At 38.9% G+C, this 19,877-nt stretch overlaps 1 protein-coding gene across 1 annotated transcript; it reads right to left on the minus strand.

Moving 5' to 3' along the window:
- Positions 1 to 269: 269 nt before the first annotated feature.
- Positions 270 to 19,620, minus strand: LOC134789602 (G1/S-specific cyclin-E). The gene is made up of 9 exons (XM_063760173.1): positions 19,345 to 19,620; positions 18,515 to 18,568; positions 18,361 to 18,427; positions 18,009 to 18,289; positions 13,265 to 13,463; positions 7,822 to 7,933; positions 6,443 to 6,874; positions 4,540 to 4,766; positions 270 to 437 (listed from the first exon to the last, which is right to left on the minus strand). Exons 2-9 carry the CDS (start codon positions 18,526 to 18,528, stop codon positions 270 to 272), a joined length of 1,500 nt encoding a protein of 499 aa, XP_063616243.1. The 5' UTR covers positions 18,529 to 18,568; positions 19,345 to 19,620.
- Positions 19,621 to 19,877: the final 257 nt, after the last annotated feature.

Below are 19,877 nucleotides of genomic sequence, written 5' to 3' on the forward strand. Positions count from 1 at the left end.
GGCTCCGTTTGTCCTTACCTTTAAAATTGCACACAGCTTTAGTATTTCACCATGGTGACTGACAATCCACACTGACAATTCCCTGTTTCATTTCTAGGTTGATAAGTAACGACGATAGCGTCAATATTTCCTTGTCGGACCGGCAACGTACGGCGAATTGTCACGGGTGGCAATTGTCACCGTGGTGAAACAAGGGCTTGAAATCTATCTCAAAATTGTAAAAGAAACCTTAATTTAATACCTCAGCAAAGTACACAAGTGAAAGTATCCTATTCGTCAGCGTGCAGCCGCACGTCGGGCCTGCCGGAGCTGGAGGGGGTCTTGGTGGGCGGCGGGGGGCTCTTCTGGTCGGACTGCGGCGGCGTGGGGGGGTACATGTCGGCGGGGATGTGCGTGGACACGGACGGCTCGTCGGTGGGCGAGTGGATCACTTTGTCCTGAAACGAGAAGGGATTAGGATGATATTTGTAAACTTCCGTCAAACCTAACGACCCGTTGATACTGTGAGCCTGTGTCGATCGGTTCTATAACCCTATAATAATTTATTGATTTAAAATAAGTTAGCCTCTTTACGGCTTTCTAGCACTGAAATGGTCACTGAAATAAGCCACGGACGAAGGCTGCCTTTCCACTGAGGCCTGGATGAGAGGAATCAACAAATAGATTGGATGTATTGTGATACAGCGGTGCGGAGAAGAGATGTGAAGCACAGTCTTACATGGCGAAACTATAAAGAGTTCGTTTTTAAGCACCGTGAAAATAATAAGTAACAATAACTTTTTTTTCGAAGTATATACGGCCTAATAAGTATTGTTACATCTTATTTACTCTCTCACGATTTGTTATTTACTTTTACCAGTCAGACCACGAGAACAATGCCGTCCTAGAAACGTCGGAGGTAATATTTTACACGATTAAGTCCCGTTAAAGTAAATATTGCTATATCTTTCTAAACACGGTAATTAAAAGCTCGTTTACCGGTTGTCGCGAGAGAATTAATTATGTTACTTATCGCTACGAGTGTTATTGTGTACGAGGTGGGATGTGGTTACTGGTATCCTGCTTCATATCAGCTGAGCTGCGAAGTACTTCACTTTACATAGTTCTGTGCTAGGGATTGCAATCCGGTCCGGCGGATCCGGTAATCCGGCCGGATCCGGCACTTTTTAGGAGCCACCGGATCCGGTTGAAATCACCGGATCCGGACCGGATCCGGGATAATAGAAAAAAAGACCGCACGCAGCACCCACTGCGCGTTTTAGGTGAGATAAAGGCGACGGATAGAAGAAAGAAGTTAAACAGAATAAAGAACGAATGAAAAAATCCATATTTTGTAAAATAAGAAGATATTTAATATGACGATGATTGAGAACAGAAGAGGATTTCCTCTTCTTTCATGTTGGTGGCACGAATCGGCACGATACGACGATTAATTAAATAATTAGAAGTAAAATTTAAAGGATGGAGATGCCATGAAAGGCATTTGTAACGACCGGTCTGGCCTTGTGAGTAGTGACCATTCAGTGACCCTGCCTATGAAGCCGATGGTCCTGGGTTTGAATACCGGTAAGGGCATTTATTTGTGTGAGGAACACAGATATTTGTTCCTGAGTTATGGGTGTTTTCTACGTATACCGGGTGTGGCTTGTAATATGAGCAAAAAATTGAACAGTATGCTGTACTCCTCATACTGACCAACATTTGATCAGCGACTTTTAAAATAACTTGGGGTTATGGGGTTTGATTTATAATACACTTTAAAGTTTATTCTTAGACGCAATATATTGCGAATTTTGTTATGTATAAGGCGTGACAAGCAACGTCAATCACAATGATATGGCGTGGCGATGGCGTCCATTGAAGATAATATTTATTTTGTATGAAAAATAGGGAGTCTAAATACTTCATAATTTTTAAAAGTTGTTGAACAAAAGTGTCACTGTTTGAGGAGTACAATCTATGTTTTAATTATTTGCTCATGTTACAGGCCACACCCGGTATAAGCATGTATTTATCAATATACTATATGTATATATATCGTCGCCTAGAAGTACTACCTAGAGCTAGCTAGTACCCATAATATTACAACCTTTGCTTGGTTTGGGGCTACGAGTAGGTCGATCTGTATAAAATTGTTCCCAAATATTTATTCATGAATTATTTATTTACTTGTGATTTAGGCTATAAAACTATTTTCACCGATAAAAAATGAAAGCAAGATAATAATATTGGAGCGCATTTTATACAATTTTGGTTAAAAGTAAAATAACTTGTTACTAGAATGGATGTCAGCGTTACAAATAATTCCATCAAAGAACAGTTACGAAAACTTGTCCTTTCAAGGAGTTCCATTTCCCATCCCATAATTATCCCATTAACAGGCTTTGGAATCTAATCAAATTTATATTTTTAATGTAAACGTATAAATTTGAGCAGAATGTGGATGATTAAATATAATAAAATTAATAAATGACTTAGATTTCAAATTTTATTTTTAAATTGAGATTGACTTTGACTATGTGACACTTTTTAATACTTAGGATTATTTTATTGTTAAAAAGTTATTTCTTATTAACTTCAAAATGTTGTTTTATGAATACATTTGTAAAAATACCCTTTGTTTCTCATATAACGCATAAAACTTGAAAAATATGTCATTTAATTAATTTTAATATCCTTATACCTAACGGGTCATTCCATAATAAACGCTACCAAGGGTTCAAAAATGAAAATTAGTTTAAGAAGTCAACACTAACCTATTTCCATAGAAAACATACCAAACCATCATGTCAGAAAAAAAAACCGAAAAAAATCAATTTTTACATGTTTTTCATGTACTTGATCGCAACGTTTAAATGATAGGCGTAAAACTAATTTTATACAGCGATATTGGCAAGACTAATTAAAAAGAAAGTAACTGTAAACTGTTACAAATTTCCCGCAGTTATTTCAGGTAAAATATCGTAATTTTATAATTTGTCTTTAAAAATATTAAAAAGCATGGATTAATCGGTTTTTAGAAGAGTATTCTAGACTGTGGTCTCAAAGTAACACCCGAAACGAAAAAGAGATAAAAGTATGTGTAACTTTTCCCGTAATTAACTATAAGCCAAACATGTTTTGCCACAGAAAGGCTATGATGTGAACCTATGCAAATGTGTAATAGTTGTTGTTTTAGCGTCTGCTTTAGTCGTATGTTTTAAAGTTTGAAGTTGTGTAACACCCGAAACGTGTTGTACGTCCGCCTGTCAGTCCCCGGCTTTTCTCCGTGATGGTTAGTGCTAGAAAGCTGCAATTTGGCATGGATACATAAATCAATCATGGCGACAAAGTAGTAACACAAAAACTACAAAAACATTTTTTTTTAGGTTTGCTCCTGTACAAAATATTTTTAATTTTTTTGCGACTTTAATCCTGTGATGTGGGGTGTCGTTGGATAGATCTTTCAAAATGAATAGGTGTCACCATCAACCATTTTTTGATTAAGTGAATATTTTCGGTAATATTCGCATCGAAAGAAAAATAATTATGATATCTTCGAGAAACAGTTTTTATTGTTAAGATTAATGTATTTTATAATAATTCAGCATTTATTACTTATGTTTTTAATCGAATTTATTAAAAAGACAATTATTTCAATAAAATGAGCCATAATTTCGTATAAATCTGTCTTAATTTCGTACTCGTAACACCCGAAACGAACCATGAGTAACACCCGAAACAGGTAATTTATTTTATTAAAATTAATTGAAAAGTGATACTAAGTGTTACTTCAGTGTTTCAGTAGACTATACTAACTATTATTACTTGACATAAATAAAACTGGAGGTTACTTGACAAAATTCGCTAAATTATGCATTTTGGTACTGATGGTCAGAAGGTATAGGCCAATTCCCGTAACGCCCGAAACAGCTACTTTTTAGTGATTCTCTCGTTATTGCTCTTATACTTTAATTATGTGTGTACAGGAAAAGAAAATATTATCAAAGTAGTAGATGAATCAATAGTTATAACCTCCTAGTTCCTGTTACAATATCGAATAAAACCTTATTTTAAGAGTTCAAGTGTAACACCCGAAACGGTGGAATGACCCTAACCGGATCCGGCCGGATTGAAAATCAATCCGGTTTGCAATCCCTATTCTGTGCATATGTGCTTATTTGTTATGTAACGGGAACAAATATGTCAGTGACGGTTTTGTAGTCCATTTCATCATTTATTACGCAATGTAGATCATGGTAGGACTCTCTTTTTTTGTTTCAAAATCCTTAGAACAATGAACAAGGCTCCATATCCTTTTCGTTCCATTTTTCTCAAAAATTCATCATTATTATATTTTACATTAGACAGATATTTGGATCCTTTTCCCTAAATAACGTCCAAGGAGCGTCAAGGAAACTTGAACTCACTACATTGGCTATTTATTGGGCTTACAAGGGATATTGCTTGTACCCACAATTTGAAATATTTGAAGATGTGCGACAGTATGCGGTAGCTCTAGACGTCGAGGTCGGGGGACATGAGGTGTCTGTAACACGCCTCACAACATGAGGTACTCACAAACATGTCGAGCGTGACGTTGTGCGACTGTATGCGATGGCTCTCGTCCACGTTGAGGTCGGGACAGATGAGGTCGAGGCCGGCGGCGCGCTGCAGGAACTCGCCGTCGCCGCCGCGGACGGCGCTGACGGCGCCCTCGGCCTTCACCACGGCCACGGACGGCGCCAGCCATCGGTAGCACGGCTCCAGGACTTCCCACGTCCAGCCTGGAATGGGGGATAGTATGTTGTAATTTAAATCCCTTATTCATAACAATTTGCAAGTTAATTGATCCGTTTCTTACAAATACATCAGTCAAAATTACAGACAATAGCTAATTGAGGCTGTAGCGGCCTGAATAACGCTACAAAACAATGGCGCGTAAGGATCTAAGGATACAAACGAGATGTTATGTTATAAATGTAATCAATTAATCAACTATCTCGAACAGGCTTAGATGATGACAATTACTTTCCGTGGGACCAAATGCGTTAAAACAATAGAAAAGTCAGAAATAACATATAAAATTAAAAGTGTCGGATGTTTTTGCACAGACTCCACTTCGGTAGTCGTCCGCATGACGACAACAACCACATTAGCTGTATTTAATAAATAAATACTCATTAAAATCCACCCATTTACTTTTTTTTCCCACACCCATCGACGCGGAATCGTCAAAAGCCGATAGAAAAAAAAAACAATTCTATGTATAGGTAATAGATAATTAAGGGTACAATGTGATATGCAATAAAGATTATGAGTATGAAAAAGCTTTATGTCTACGCAAAAAGAGTGTAAAAGACATCTCTCGGCTCGGCCGACGTTGTCATGTCGTAAAGCGAAATAAAGATATTGTGAGTGTGAGCAGAGGTATTACCTTCAGAACTTTAAATTCATCGATTTTTTTTAACAATCAATTCGAGGGCCCCTTTCATATGAAAAGTAACGATATGTAGGACCTGCGTGACATTGGCCGTCACGTCACAAGTACTAATAAATCACTTTAAACTAACCATTGATATATCTTAAGTCGTTGAAATAAGGTTGAAGAATTGTCAACTAACTGTGTTTGCGATGTACCAATAGCGGCACTTTTAAACTGATCAAATGTAAGCTTTATGTCTTGACAATAAGATTTAGGACAGGTCAGTTGATGTGTAGCTGTTACTACTGGGTCAACGTATTTATGTTTCCGAGAGCGACGCCGCGAATATTACCATACATTTGGGAGGCACCACCTGAGCTTACGCAAAACATGTGGCGTTGTATAATGCATAAAGCCATCCATAAAGAATACAGCTACAAAGTTTAAAATAATTCTGTATAGAAAAACACTTTGTTGAGCAGCTAGTAAATTCGGTTATCTATCTTTGAAGTATGTAAAGCATAACAAAGAGACTTTTTGTTAAGAAATACATTTTCATTACAAGCTTTTATCGCCGACTAAACCGTGCTTGAGACAGTTATTTATGTACTGCTTATCAAGACGATTCTAACTGCTTTCTTGTCTCCATCTTCATACCAGCTAAGTTGTAGTTGTAGTCAATTGTAAAAATATGTGTGCATACCACTTACTTCAAAATATGTCCCAAGTAAAAAAAACTGAAATACTTACAGAAACATAAATGGCGTTATTCATAAACGCGTTAAAAGCCTGAATTAGCTATGAATCGTTTGTCTTTATCTGTCATTTTGACTTATGTATTTGTAAGAAAGGGTTAAAACATAATTTAAGTAAATAAGGCCCGTAAAGTTTTATGAATAAGGGGGTAAGAGGTCAGGGGACATAGCTAAGAGAGCCAATTGACAAGTAAAAGTAAAGAATTATCACTCACGTGATTTATTCTACACATGATTTGATTCGATTACTTGGCTAGGATATTACATAGAATATAAAACTCACCCGACACCCTAATGGCCAGGTCCTTATCGAAGGCGTGCGCGATCGCCGCCGCGGCCACCACGCTGTACGAGAACTGGTTCACGTCCGTGTGCAGCACGGCCAGGTCGATCAGCTGCCCGCACACCACGAACTCCAGCGAACTGTACTGCGGGAACACGAACGTGTACCCTCGTAACGCGTTCGCGCCCACATCGGTTTCACTTATCAATCTCCGCTTCGCGCTCCTCCCTTCACTGGCCAGCTGCATGTACACATTTAACCAGCTGTTTATAGTAATAGGCGTGATGTTCCAGGATAGTATTTTGAGGATGAGGAGCTCTTCGAGGAGGATTTCGTCGGTGGTGCAGGCGCCGTCGGTGACGTACGCGAACTCGCCGATCTTCGGTGGGTAGACTTCTTCGACTTTTGCGGCGATGAAGAGGCAAGTGATACCTGGAATTTTTGTGGTGCTGTAAATATTGCAGGTGAAGAGGCATGTATAGAGTAATTAGAGGTTTGAAAGCGTGTTTATAATCTGTCACGTTATTACCATATCACAACAGAATTTACCCTAATCGTTGTTAGTAAATCTCAAACAGCGTTGTTTTTTAGGGTTCCGTACCTAAAGGGTAACAACGGGACCCATTACTAAGACTCCTCTATGTCCGTCTGCCGTCACCAGGCTGTATCTCATGAACCGTGATAGCTAGACAGTTGGAATTTTCACAGATGATGTGTTTCTGTTGCCGATATAACAAAAATACTAAAAACAGAATAAAATAAATATTTAAGTGGGGCTCCCATACAACAAACATGATTTTTCTGACAGTTTTTTGGGTAATGGTACGGAACTCTTCGTGCGCGTGTCCAACTCGCATTTGGCCGGTTTTTTCTGATGGTACTAGATATTTGGAATGTGTTCATGTGTTGGCAATACAGTAGGATCTGGGGGCACGGCCGTGCCTCCGCCAAGACGAGACAAAGAGACACAGTCGAGGGAAGCCAGTGCTGTCAAACTGGTTTAACTTGACAGACATTCAGACGTACACTATGAGAGTAACCACTGATGAAACTCACCGTACACAATGTCAAATTGGAAAGGGCAAAAGGCAGTGCATATCTTTTCTCGGCACGTTTCTTCGTATTTTCGAACCCCCGTAGTTTCAGCTTGGATAATGCTAAAGAGCTGTTTTTTTTGTATTGGAGTTTTCCAACGGCTGTTATGCGTGGTGGAGTAAAATACGAGTCCCTATTTGTACACCAACTCCCGTCCTGATTTGGCTGTATGGACTAGTAATTTTTTTTCCCGACTGCTGTAGCACCGATTCCTTACCCCCAAGTTAGGAAAAGGTTCCAAGATCCCCAGGCAGGTCCAAACATTAAAATATACAACAACTCACCAATGAGCTGCAGCCGTCCCTTTTGCACGTCGTCCGTGTTGGAGAGATACCGGTCCACGTAGTCCACGGTCAGGTGGAATGTCTCCCGGTGTAGTTTGTACACTTCGCATACCTGCACAACAAATACATCAACATTATCATATTACATTATTCATCTATTGACAAAGAAATCCCCAACCGCGCTTCACTCTCAACTTACTAAAGAAAGTACCAGTACCAGTACTATAGATGAGTATGGTAAGAGATTAGAAAAAATATTTGTAGATATAACAATATCGCAGGCCGACGGCGACAGCAATGCCTACAGCGTCTTGAAACCAATTAATGAAAAATTAGCTATTAGATGCTTCACTGACGGCCTGAGATCACGTAATTTAAGTCTCATATTAACAGCTCGCGACTACACATACACCACAAAATTGTAGAGTAGACGATAGTTTGTAGAGTAAGTTCCCCAAATTAAGTACCAACGTTGCCATGCAGGCTGCGTAGAAAAGTGGATACTTATGTATATGTATGTAGAAAAGTGGATACTGGTGTTATTTTGGTACACCAATTTAATCACTATTTTTGACAGCACTTCCGTGAGTGCGTAATTTCTTAACACAACAGTATTATATCTGTCATCCTATATATATGGATTGGTCATCAATAATTTGTACAAAAAATAATCAAAGCACAGCTGTATAAAGAATTCATTATTTATGTGTGTAAATAGTTGGCTAAAGATTCAGATATGTGTGAGAACTAACCTAAGTCCTAACCAATTCAACACATCTATCAAATACCGCCATGTAAGGAAACTCGTATGCGAGTTCTCGTACCGTCTATATAAGTGAGCCTTAAAGAACACTGGCGTTTGGTACGATAGCCTAGGATTGTCGAATGTTCCAACTTTAATTTGATAGCCATTTCAAATTGGGTTCCAACATCACATGAGGGAGATATATTCGTCCAAGCACCTGGCGGCCAAGTCAAGATGATAACCGTACATGGACTATATCGGCAAACTCCAAACGAAAAGAAAAAATGTATCGGGATGACAGATGCTACGAAAAGTTACGCGACTATTTCCAATTCTCCATACATTATTCAACGATTGACTTCAAAAATTAATTAACCTCAACGATTTCTTAACATCCCGCGATTCGTCTAATCGTTTGCCTGCTATATCATAAAAAAATGACATGTTGGTTAGGCCCGCTGTACGTGGGTGGTTTTGTACAAAGTTGTCAACATAAAATGCAAGACACATGGTCGCCATAACCATACGTTAATGATGTCCCAATGATAACGCACTTAAACACGTATCTAGTCAAGTACGCTATGATTGTACCTAGGTTTACGTTACGTATGACCTACCTACGTCGTACTAGCCTAGATTTAAGTACGTTGCGACCTACATGGGCCGATAAGCGGGAATGTTTCTAATCACCTCGGTATGTGTACTTTCCCGCTTTCACTAGCTAATACAATGCAATTGCAATGTATTGCAATACGGCTATAATCGTCAACTTAAACTGCAGTTCAAAAGCTTTGAAACGCTGAACCTCGTTCAAGAATGTTCCTACAAAAAAAATAACTTTACGACTTAATTGCAAGTGATACTTTGCAAAGAATTTATTTTTGTGAGCCAAAGGATAGACAAGAAACTGAAACACCTGCGACAGGAATCGAATCGGAATCCATGTATTATCAATTCGCATTACATAATGCCAACATAGCGGTACTGCGAGGCCGATTGAGGCCCCGCTGCAGGCGCACCGTCCGCACTGTTCACTGACAGTTCTTAAACCTTATTCCAAAGACATAAAATCCTCAAATGGTCATGAATTAATGTTGCTATTAAGTACGCCGCAAAAACTAGTCTCGCCCAAAAAGGCCACTTTCAAAGGTCGTTTTTTGTGCAGTGAATCTTCAGGATTATGAGTGCTCATCGAAATGACGTAATGTAAGAGTTGACTTAAAAGTATGTATTTCAAAAGCGGCATTCGCGCTTTAAAATTCGGATCTTGGTTTGATAATTATTTGACATTATTATCGAGTACATTCCCTCGACAATCTCGTCTACCCTCAAATAATGTATTATAATATAACTATACTTTTGTTCGTAAACAAAATCAGCTGTTCTGGTCCAGGTCGAAACTTAAGTACATTATTATAAGACACTTCCCTTTAAAATTTAAGGAAATTCACGAGTGAGTATATCTAGCAGGAAAGTCTGAAGGTCTCGAGGCAACACTAATCATGAATAATAATTTTAAAAGGAATTTGCTAACTTTTGTACGACAGCTTTATTAACAGACATCTAGTTTGTAGCTCTTAAATAGTAAAATAAAACTAGGCTTAGAAATTCCTTAAAACTACCTATAACAAAAAAAGAGCATTATCATTATCAGACACTGTTAAACTAGAGCTAAACGATATGAAAATTCTTGATGATAATATAATATTACCTCTAACTTAATTTTAAGTGTCGAGTGTACACTTACAACTGTTATGTTATTAAGTTTAGTAATAAATAAAATAAATTGTATATTATTCACCCCTATATTATAGTTATACATATCAAGCTTGCATAGACCATGTCTTTGTTGCTAAGCGGCGTAGACGAGGTATTGTCTAGTAACTAGTAGCGAGTGTAGCGACCGACGCTTCAGAGCCCGAGACGTAACGCGTGACGTCACATCACGTCACCATTGCACCTGCCGTCAACACAGCTACCAGCACGGAGATTTAGTAGCGACACCAAGTATTTTCTCCAAGATTATGTATGTTTTCCGCAAAGGCATGTAGGACTTTTTTTTTGTGCAGATTTAAATAAGTTTTAATGTTGCCATACATCATATTATCATAGAATACGTAGATTCAAAGTAAAAGGCGAATTTCTACAGGATCGTACAATTCTGATTGTTTGTTTGTTTATACTGTTTATAGTAATAGCTAAGCGTTTTTATCCTGTAAACTATTTCAGCTTACAAATAATGCTGGCACGGGGACGGGGCTGTACCTCGTGAACCTGTTCAACCCTTTCTTTACCCCGGCCTAAAACAACCCTCGAATAAATATGTTAATTTGAGAAATTAGTACCTACCGAGTGCACACTTCACAATGATAATAACATTAGACGTGACTTATTGCTTATAGCGAACAGATTACTTTCGCCATCAAATATATTAGAGCGGCCAGGGTATTCACAAATATCTGACTAAAGCATCCACACCAGAAATTTCGAGTACCTTGATCGTTCCGATATATCTGATGGTGACTGCCCGACTGAAAATCTAGCGACCTTCACCAAAGAGGCGTTTTGACCGAAGGGTGTCAAGTTTCGGCGGTTCCCTAACACTGTGGGGTTGCGGAAGGAATCGCAGCCATAATGTGTTTTTCGTAATTTTTAGTTATAACATATAGTTTTATAATATGTAGTTATGCTACTTTTAAGGTACTTATGTGTGGCCAAAATAAAGATATTTCAAAAGTACGATTGATTGCGACTACGAAACTGTTTGGCAATCTTCGTCGATGTTTGGTTGCAGTCCACATTCTTCATATGAAGCTCAAAAACACGACGTTGAATTGCATATTTTAACAATAGTTTTTGTGAATCTCAAGATCGCGTTACACTACGGAGGATCATTTGCAAATTGTTAATAATTTAAGAAGGTTGTCGTAGCACACTTCCTGTAGCACGGATTATTATTGTTAATGAAGTTTATTTATATTTTTTGTGTAGCGGGCGCCATGAGGGGTCATTACCATATTAACGGCTTGCACACATGCTCGGCGGGCGGGAGGCTCGTCCACTAGGCATGATTGATTCTAGCGAAAGGGTCGCCGATTAGAACTTACAAATGGATGTCAATCTATTTTTCATATACATACATTTAGCTATTCCAACAAAACGATCAGCATGACATAGACATCTAATCGACAAAAAAACATGTGTACACTCAATATTGAACTTAAATACCGATTTCACTTAATTTGCGAAATTATATCAGGTTTTCATAAGTGATAACAAATGACGTTCGTTATAAAAACGTTGTAATAATGGTGGCCGAAACGCGGAGGTTCTGAAAAGGTCAACGCACTGTGCAAAAAAGGGGTCAACGGCCCCAATATCGCAGTTCCGATGCTGGTGTTAATTTTTATTTAGGATTTTAAGACTCAAGAATTTGATGTGGCCAGTTATGTCACGCATTCATTGTGAAAGGTTATGAGTTATGACAAATTAAAAGTGTAATAGTGTACTAACTGTAGTTAGTTGGGTGTACCCAACATAGCTTTGTCGACGAATTATTGTATAAGGTGGGCCTGAATAACAGGTCCAATTTTGCCATTTTGACTAAGTAGATTTATTACAGAATATCTTTCTAACTTTAGTTTCAGAAACTGTTATAAAGAGAATATCTTTCTAACTTTAGTTTCAGAAAAATATATCCTTCTACAACCAAGTTGCTAAGTAATAATACATCAAAAAAAAGTACCCATGTGCTAAATTATAGTCAAACCTTTTGCCATGGAAAAAATATATAAACGTAATAAAATACAGTCAAAAATTTAAAGTAGGTAAACTAAACATTCAAATTTGCAACTTACCTCGATTATTCGTGTCACTGGATGCAGCGTGAAAATATCAATGTTTATATTAATATTCGATACCTACTTAAAAATAACATCAACAGCTGAATTACTAACAAGTCAGCAAAATTCAGAAATTAAAGTGCTTTTGATTAAAATTAAGTATGTAGAACATTATGTTATGCACATAATGAAGTGCTAAAGTTGACAACACGTATTCCAACCTTATTGCGAAGACATACGATGCTTATATGATCAGTTAAGACTTAAGATGTCGCTGTTCTTTGGTCGATACCATTATAATAATAAAGTCAGCTGTTTAACGGAATCGTCATTCGACGTGATTATTTCTAAAGTTTATTGGGTACATATGTATGTACGGTCATCTGAAATAGTATCGTAATCGGAAAACGAATCACGACTTGGTTATACATAGGTAGTTGTTACGAGCACTTATCATGAAGGATCCCCAAAGGATCTCCACAATGACCTGTCGTGCGCTACCCTCATCCAACGATCTTCTGCTATCTCAGATAGACTCTCAAACATGTTGAGGGCTTTTGTTGAAAGAACCTATGTAGTTGCAAGTTGGGATGGTTATCAAACATGTTGGGTTTCCTCCTCATATTCCATTTGCGTCGCGCTCGCACATGCCCTTCCATACATCGCATTTAATTCCAAGGTGGCGGCCATACGCGAAAGTTGCCATGGGAGTCGTTTTAAGGGTTTTCGGGTGTATTTTAAATGACTGACAAGCATCATACAGGGCCTCATCCAACGATCTTTTGGTATCTTAAATCGTAGCTCAACAAAGCCCCTGTTTGTGCTGTAAGAACCTATATCCTAGGGTACCACTCACCTCATTAAGCCAGTCGAGCAGTATCGCTCGCATTCTAGGCTGCAAGTTGGGATGGTTGTCGAACATGCTGGGGTTCTTCCTCATGCTGGATCTTGCGTCGCACTCGCACATTCCCTTCCACACGTCGCTGGGGTCCGCCCAGGAGAGCCCGGGGAGGGGGCACTTGCGTTTGGGGAGGGGGTATTCTAACTTGCTAGTGCTGTGGGGAGAGTGGTTATTAGTGGGTGTGCTATGACTAAACTATAAGTAGTATATTGTAGTAACAATAGGTACAGTCATCTGCAATAATATGTTACTCTACGAAGGCCGCAAAAAGAATTATGTGACACGCTCTTATAACTATACAATTAAGATTGCGTCACATATTTTTGCGGCCTTCGAAGAGTAACATATTATTGCAGGTGACTACACTATTCTTCGTTGTTTACCAAAATACAAATAAAAACATCAAAACACTAGACAACAGGCGGTCATGTCGCTAAAAAGTGATACCTTTCAGGCAATCTTCCACATATTAATGTTATTATGGTTGAACATGGTGTGGGCGTGTGGTTGAAGGCATAAGACTGTGTTTGACTGACTTCTTCTTCTCGTGTCGATGGTTTCGTATTTCATATTAAGCGGGACCAGAAGGTAGCGACGCTTAACGCCCTGTCTGTTGCGTCCCGTAGATCTTGCACGGAACATGTGTGCGGGTTCGCTGGGCAGGACAGCATGTGTATTGTGCTTTGTCATCCGAGAAGCCTTCTATGTTTATAGAGACGACAGTCCGCCTTTTTTGATCGCAATACTTAAACTATCCCATGAACTGTCTTAGTTAAGTGGTGCGGCTATAATAAAGGCGGCTATAATAAAGATACTAAGCCTATCACTATTAGGTGTGTAAGGTGCATAAAATTGCTATATGTAACTGCAATTACTTCACTGCAATCTAAGCTATCTATAGGTACATGAAAATATTATCAATATTATCAATTAAGATTATGAAACCCTGATAGACACGTGAACTTTCTGTAAGTAAACTTTTAGTAGACTATGTCTATATTTTTTTGTTAAAGTAAGGCAATTTGACTCTTAAATAAATAAATAAAAACGGGTCACTCAAGCAATTTACAAAATGTATTGGACCCGTGACAAGTCTTCAGTGACCCGTTTTTTTAAACATCATTCTATTGTTTCTAATAAGCCCTGCCTTCGATATTGAAATGACCTCACAACTCAAGTGTTGAAGCCAACTGGAAACTAGAACTAGGTCACAACCCCCCTTAAAACATAAACTCGTAAAAATAACCTTGTAAATGACCCTTCGTTACGCATAGGTAAATGTTATGTTTGTATACTTATATTGGATTTCACGGGCCTATAAATACCGGTCTTTTGAAAGGCTTGCGTGGGGATATAGATCCCACACGTAGAGGCCCCTTGGAGAGCTTTAATGTCATGTAGAACGCCTGCTGGAACCCGTTCACAGGCGCAACAATGGGTGTTTACCCATGAACCGGTCGCAGCAGGCATTGGGACTATTGTAGAAAAAGTGAATAGTATACCAGTCTATGGATTGAAGTTTGGGTGGACAATGAGACTGGGTTATTGTAGAGAACACACGTTATCGAGGCAGGTGGTGACTTACCACTGACTAGATGGGCCCCTGAAACTCGTGAAGACGACCAGGAGCAGCATCGGTGTGAGCGGCTTAGGGGTGTCGAGAGGTGTGCGCCGCTTTCTACCCAGTGGCTGTTACCAGCCACTGTACCTTTATGCATCTTTCACTTCCACCCCTGGAGCATATAGCTCTAGCGACTCCTCTCTGGACGGTCAGTGAAGGCAAGCCAGAGCTGAGAGTCCTGCGGGTCCCCTTGGGGTCCACTCCGGCCGACGAAGACACGCCGGAGAAGGACCCTGACCCTGACCGACTCTCGGGTCCGTGGGGTCGTTACTCCCCAACAGCTCGCCACACGAAATTTCACAACAAATGGAGGAGAGGGAGTTTCCATAATGAAGGGTTTCATTATGGAAACGGAAAATTTCGGCCCCCCCCTACAAAAATATGAGTCTTATCCGATTTTTTTTCAACGTGGAAGTTTCGCAGTTTTTTGATAACTTCAGACGGCATATCAGTCATTTAAAGTGTAGCTGTGAGTACGAGTACCGTCATCCACACTGTTTGTTGCTCGACGATTCGTAACCCTTATTGCTAAGACCATAAAGTCTATCAAAGCTCAGTAAAGTGTTTCATTCACCATCGTCAACATTTGACGTGTCGTAGCCCTTATTCCAATGACATAAAGCCTGCCAATGGTCAGTGTTGATGTAACTAGTAAAACTGTCACAGACAAGTGGGGTAATGGCGCTGTTATCTAAGTAATGCGGCCTAATTACTGCGAGCATGCAAGTTAGGATAGGACGCGCTGCGTGTTGGGAAAGCTCTGTTATGCTAGGGTGACCAGATGTCCCGATTTATAGTCTGTGCGGAAAGAGAAGGGTCGTGGAATGTGCGGGGCTCAAAACATTCCACGACTCTTCTCTTTCCGAACAGACTCTAGCTACGAAATTAGGTTTACATTTTTTTTTGAATCCCGAATTTTTACTGGAAATCCCAAATTTTTAATAATGATATCCCGAAATGAGGTTCTAGGACTTCTAGGGGCCTAGCCAAGTTGACAATCGTTGATAGAAAACGCTGATGGAAACTTAAATCATGTATGGAAATTGGAAATAGCCACGTGACTTTTCGTAGCACCTGTCATCCCCGACATTTTTCTTTCGTTTGTCGTTTGTCGATGTACGATTGTCATCTTGGCTAGGCCCCCTGATGGTCATATATGCTACTTGTATTGATAGATATGTCCCATTCATGAATGCCCAATTTTTTAATTAAATTGTATTTGGCAAACAATTAAAAATCACTTTAATCAGGCTCCAATTTCACCACGGTGACAGGTGCGACAATTGTAAAACATCACTGTTGCTGACGTCACAGGCATCCATGGGCTACGGTTACCGCTTACCATCGGGCGGGCTGTATTCCTGTTTGCCACCATCATAGTTTTATTAAAAAAAACTTTATTATATCGGAAAAAAGAGATATTTCTCTTGCTAAGTTTATGACAATTGTCACAAGAAACACTACAATTGTCACGAAATTCCGACATATAACTCATTACCTGTCAAGAATTACCTACAATTCTTCTAAATCTTGACAATTGTCAGAAACTTCGCAAAAGAAATATCTGTTTTTTTCCGATATAATAAAGTTTTTTTAAATAATACAATGATGGTGGCGAACAGGAATACGGCCCGCCCGATGATAAGTGGTAACCGTAGCCCATGAATGCCTGTGACGTCAGCAACAGTGATTTTACAATTGTCGCACCTGTCACCGTGGTGAAATTGGGGCCAGATCTTCGAAATGTCAGACTTTAAAAAGTTTGATGAACAAAATTGCTATTAAATAAACAGAAGTAAGATTTGACTTGAAACTGTTGACACAGTTCTCTTTAAATACATGACTACAGGTGTAAAGTATAATAACCGTTTAACCGCCATTTGTTTTAGTCAACTGTCACGCACACGCCAAATTATTGGTACAAGTTAAATACAAACCTCATTTTGAAAGCGTGAAGGTTTGCCTTACAGTCTGCATACGTCAATTACGTCACATCACTCAGGGTGGTATTCCACCAATTGTATTTGCGTCTCACATTTTGCTTAATGAGAGAGTGAGACGCAATTCACGCAATGCACATTTGATCAAAATTTGGACAGGTGAAATACCACCCTGAGTGATGTGACGTAATTAACGTATACAGACAGTAACCTTCACGCTTGTAACCTCCACCCTTATAAGCGTTTTTGACGATATATACACAACTCAGTCTTTTGGGTTGATGGCATTCAAGGGGTTAATTAGATTCTTACAACCTATACCAGATCATCAGGTCACCTCTAAGACTTTTCTTTTTTATAGTAGGTTGATGATGCCTAACTATCTATCTTTATCAAGTACTAACCACCATACATCATATGATATTATGTATGCACTATTTCTCCATTAACAGTAATAAATAAAAGTTCACAACATATATAAAAAAACTCCATGGAAATGGAGAGCAGATGTAATGACAGAAATGGACTTAGGATTTTGAAATTATATTCACAATATGATAAGAAGTAGGTTGACTGGTAGACATTGCTTTTTGATGATAAGATCGCCTTGTGCCTACCTCTAGTTTTAATTATTGTCTTCTTTTATTGAGGCTTACAAGAAGAAGTATTATTAACAACAAGAAAGAAGTCAAGTGAAGTATTGTGACATCTGCTTAGCACACATGAAACTAATAACAGGTTTAAGACTCTGCAAACTGTAGTTCAACCCTTTATAAATAACACCCCCTCTGATAAAAATGGAAAGCTCCAAGAACAAGACATGAAGAGATCAAAATCTTCTTCTAGAGTAAAAAATCTTACAAGATTCTAGTGATCTTTCAAAGTAATTTCCATCCCTAGTTAACTGGCTAGTAAGGTAAAGGAGTCCCTTTAAATTGATTCCTCCTTGGTGAGAATTACTGTTTTGAATATGTGGTTGTGATATGTTTAGGGCCATATTGGTGTTTGGATGCATAGGGATCAAATTATAGTCACCAAACACTTGTAAATCAAACTTTGTTCAAGTGTTTTAGAGATTTGTGCTATTAACCTAAAAGCTTACACAAAAATAAACAGTGTAATATGTCTAGTTTCTTACCTGGGCCTTTTGTTAGTGTGTGGTGTGGAGTCGCCCCTGGCCACATTCTCCAGAGGGCTCAGCACACAATTTGGCAGTTCAGGTATACTCGGTGGGCTTAGGAAACTATCTGGGTTGTATTCTAGGTCGGTGAACACACTCCTTGGCTGCTCGATGTTACCAAACTGGGTGTCCTCGTCACTGGAGGATGTTGATTCCACAACCACATTGTGGGCTGCTTGGTCGCTTAAGTCTTCTTCTAATTTCTGAGCCATCTTCATCGGGGGCATGTTCTCAACCTCCTAAAAACATTCACTCAAGTAACATAAGTATTTCTAGTATGTTGTGAGTTAAGCACCAGAGTAATGCCTACCTCATCATCAGTAGAGTTCCGTTTCCGTTTCAGGGTCATCCGTTTTTCAGTGCAGTCATCGGGGGAGCTGCGAACATGCGTCAAGAGTTAAGCAAACATACTTAGTCAAGGTCAGGAGACCACTGCTACGAGCTACGGAGGCCCCGGTACTCACCCAGGTTGCGCCATGATGCGAGGGACTGGTCAGCTGCGGCGCGAGTCCCTCACCCTATAAATTAATCATCATTAACCATACATAATGATTTTTATCATTATAGGCATCAAAGTCTAGGATAATGACCCAAAAATTACCGCATGTCACGATCAACTTGCAAATAGGGTTATGTCAGTTGACAACCGTAATAGAGACCGAAATTCTAAATTTATCACGAGAATAATGCTTTCTAAAGATTTAGGTAGTGTTGTAGAAGCGTGTTATATCGAATAACATGAAAAAATTAGCTGCTAAAGTGACCATCTAGGCCGACATTTCGACAGCGTGCCCCCTACTGCTTGGCGGGAGTTTTTTTTTCTATGGGTATTTTCGGAGCTAATCGAGCGATATTTTACACTATTTTTATTTTTTACATTCACGGGACTACATAAAGAGTAATTAGAAATAATAAAAATATGGAAATGTAACAATCAGCTGGTTGAAAAAATGCCACGAATCCGCCGTGATCGCGCGCGAAAAGCACGGTCAGCGCCATTGGGACACGTCGCGGACTCGCCAATTCACTACCCATCCGCTTTTGGAAATTTATAAAAATAGCTCGGATACTTTACATTGCCACCCCGACACACGTTTAATGAAAAATCATACCGATTAGTACCGAAATAAAAGCCTCATCTACCTCAAATAACCGTTGACAGTATTGGCTTGGCTTATCGCCCACCAAAGGTTTCTAACCTAATTAAGACCTAACAATAAAATTTTCAACCCCTTTAAGTACTTCACGATTAGGGCCATATCCTAGACATGAAAAATATAGAATGAGAAAATACCTGATCATTCACAAATTAATCCAAATAGCAATGAACAAAATTTCCTTGAGCATCAGTATTGATGTCTCAACTATGAACACAAATACACGAATTTTAGAGATTTTTCTTTGCACAAACTTTGTATATAACACTATATATGAACTAAAACGATACACTTATGCTAATTTTCAAAATTTACATGTTACTTTTCAGTTTTCACGGCTCAATAACGCCCGGCTTTCCGCGCGAAAATGTCGCGGTAAACCCTGGTACCCCTGCAGGACAACTAACGGCCAACTTCAGGTTTGTTTCTTCTGAAAACGGACGTCAGCTTGGCTTTACGTTCCGTTCTACGAATGCCTCGTCTTAGATATAATAAAATAATCTATCCCTCTTTATTTAATTTTTAACTGAATGGATAATGCCCAATGATGTAAATTTTAGAAAAGTTATTTAATTTGAATACATTTTTTAAATAGATACGAAATAAAGTGATGCTTTCTCTTGTTTTCTGTACAAATAATGGCATCTAGGTCAACATTTACATTTGAATA

The sequence above is a fragment of the Cydia splendana genome, chromosome 4 (assembly GCF_910591565.1).
Source record: "Cydia splendana chromosome 4, ilCydSple1.2, whole genome shotgun sequence".
In the NCBI taxonomy this organism is placed as follows: Eukaryota; Metazoa; Arthropoda; class Insecta; order Lepidoptera; family Tortricidae; genus Cydia; species Cydia splendana.

Coding starts and splice junctions, on each gene's coding strand:
- LOC134789602 (XM_063760173.1), bottom strand. Junction 13,464..18,008: donor CACACTAACAAAAGGCCCAG/GTAAGAAACTAG, acceptor CTCTCCCCACAG/CACTAGCAAGTTAGAATACC. Junction 438..4,539: donor TGAGTACCTCATGTTGTGAG/GCGTGTTACAGA, acceptor TTCTCGTTTCAG/GACAAAGTGATCCACTCGCC.